The sequence below is a fragment of the Crocuta crocuta genome, unplaced genomic scaffold (genome assembly GCF_008692635.1).
Source record: "Crocuta crocuta isolate KB4526 unplaced genomic scaffold, BGI_CrCroc_1.0 scaffold312, whole genome shotgun sequence".
NCBI classification, from domain to species: Eukaryota; Metazoa; Chordata; class Mammalia; order Carnivora; family Hyaenidae; genus Crocuta; species Crocuta crocuta.
In genome coordinates this window covers 58438-59485 of record NW_027527378.1, presented here as the reverse complement: position 1 = coordinate 59485, position 1048 = coordinate 58438, and the positions used below count along the sequence as shown (strand labels likewise).

Here is a 1048-nt window from a genome sequence, read left to right as displayed (position 1 = left end):
GGCTATTAGAAAATAGTTTCAGTTTATAGGTTTTCTTTTAAGTTTATCAGAGAGAGAGAGAGAGACAGAGAGAGCATGAGCATGGGAGCGGCAGAGAGAGAGAGAGAATTCCAAGCAGGCTCCATACTGCCATCGCAGAGTGCATTGTGGGGTTCGAATCCACAAACCATGAGATCATGACTTGAACTGAATTCACATGCTTAACCGAATAAGTCACCTAGGTGCCCCTCATTTATAGGTGTTCTAAGAGCTCTTTCAGACTTTTGCTATGGCCTTCCATATTGCTCACTGTTTTCTTTCTTTTTTTAGATTCAATGGATGACAAGAAGGAGAATCAAAAGAAGATGCCTCAGTCAGGCACATCTTCTGTGCTAAGTGGTAGGTTTTAAAGTATTTCAGTACAATATATTTTTCTTCCTCATTCAGTGTTGATATGAACTCTTAATGCTTTTGGTATAGTATATATGTATGGTAAACTCCTGTGAATATAAAACCTAAGCAAGGGGAAAGGTAGAAAAATGGTATTTTATTTTGAAAATTTAATTTTGGTTTTATTTTAGAGATACTGGTATGGGATTAAAGTAAAAAAATCATGTATTTCGGTGCACATTTTGCCAAATTAAAGGTATGTAGTTAATAATTAACATTTATTACCAATTAAAAGTAATCTGTTTATTAATAAAAATCCTTCTAATATTAGAGTCAGTGTGAAAATCCATTTTTTTAATGGTCAAAAGACAGTTCATTGGATAAAAACTTAGTCATTGGGAGGTCTGACAGATCTGTTCTAGAATCCTGGCCTCATTCTTTACTGGCCTTGTGACCTTGGGCAGATTACTCAATGTTCTTAGTTTCTTTTGTCTTCTCTGTAGCACTGGGATAATACTACTTATTTATGGGACTATGGGAATTAAATAAGGGAATGTAAAGCACTTAAAATAATGCCTAGGCATACAGTAAAATGTTCAGTGAATGTTAATTTATTAACTTTGAGTTATTAATTCATGTTTTAGGTTTCTTATTGTGAACAGAATGTTTATAGTATTGC

General features: G+C 34.0%; 1 protein-coding gene across 1 annotated transcript in view; it reads left to right on the top strand.

Moving 5' to 3' along the window:
* Positions 1-314: 314 nt before the first annotated feature.
* SCML2 (Scm polycomb group protein like 2) overlaps positions 315-1048 on the top strand; it is a gene marked incomplete at its 3' end in the record, with an annotated part of 56103 nt that continues 55369 nt past the window's right edge. The window contains exon 1 of the mRNA XM_077770708.1: positions 315-378. Within this exon, the coding sequence (XP_077626834.1) occupies positions 315-378 (64 nt within the window). The remainder of the gene's footprint in view (positions 379-1048) is intronic.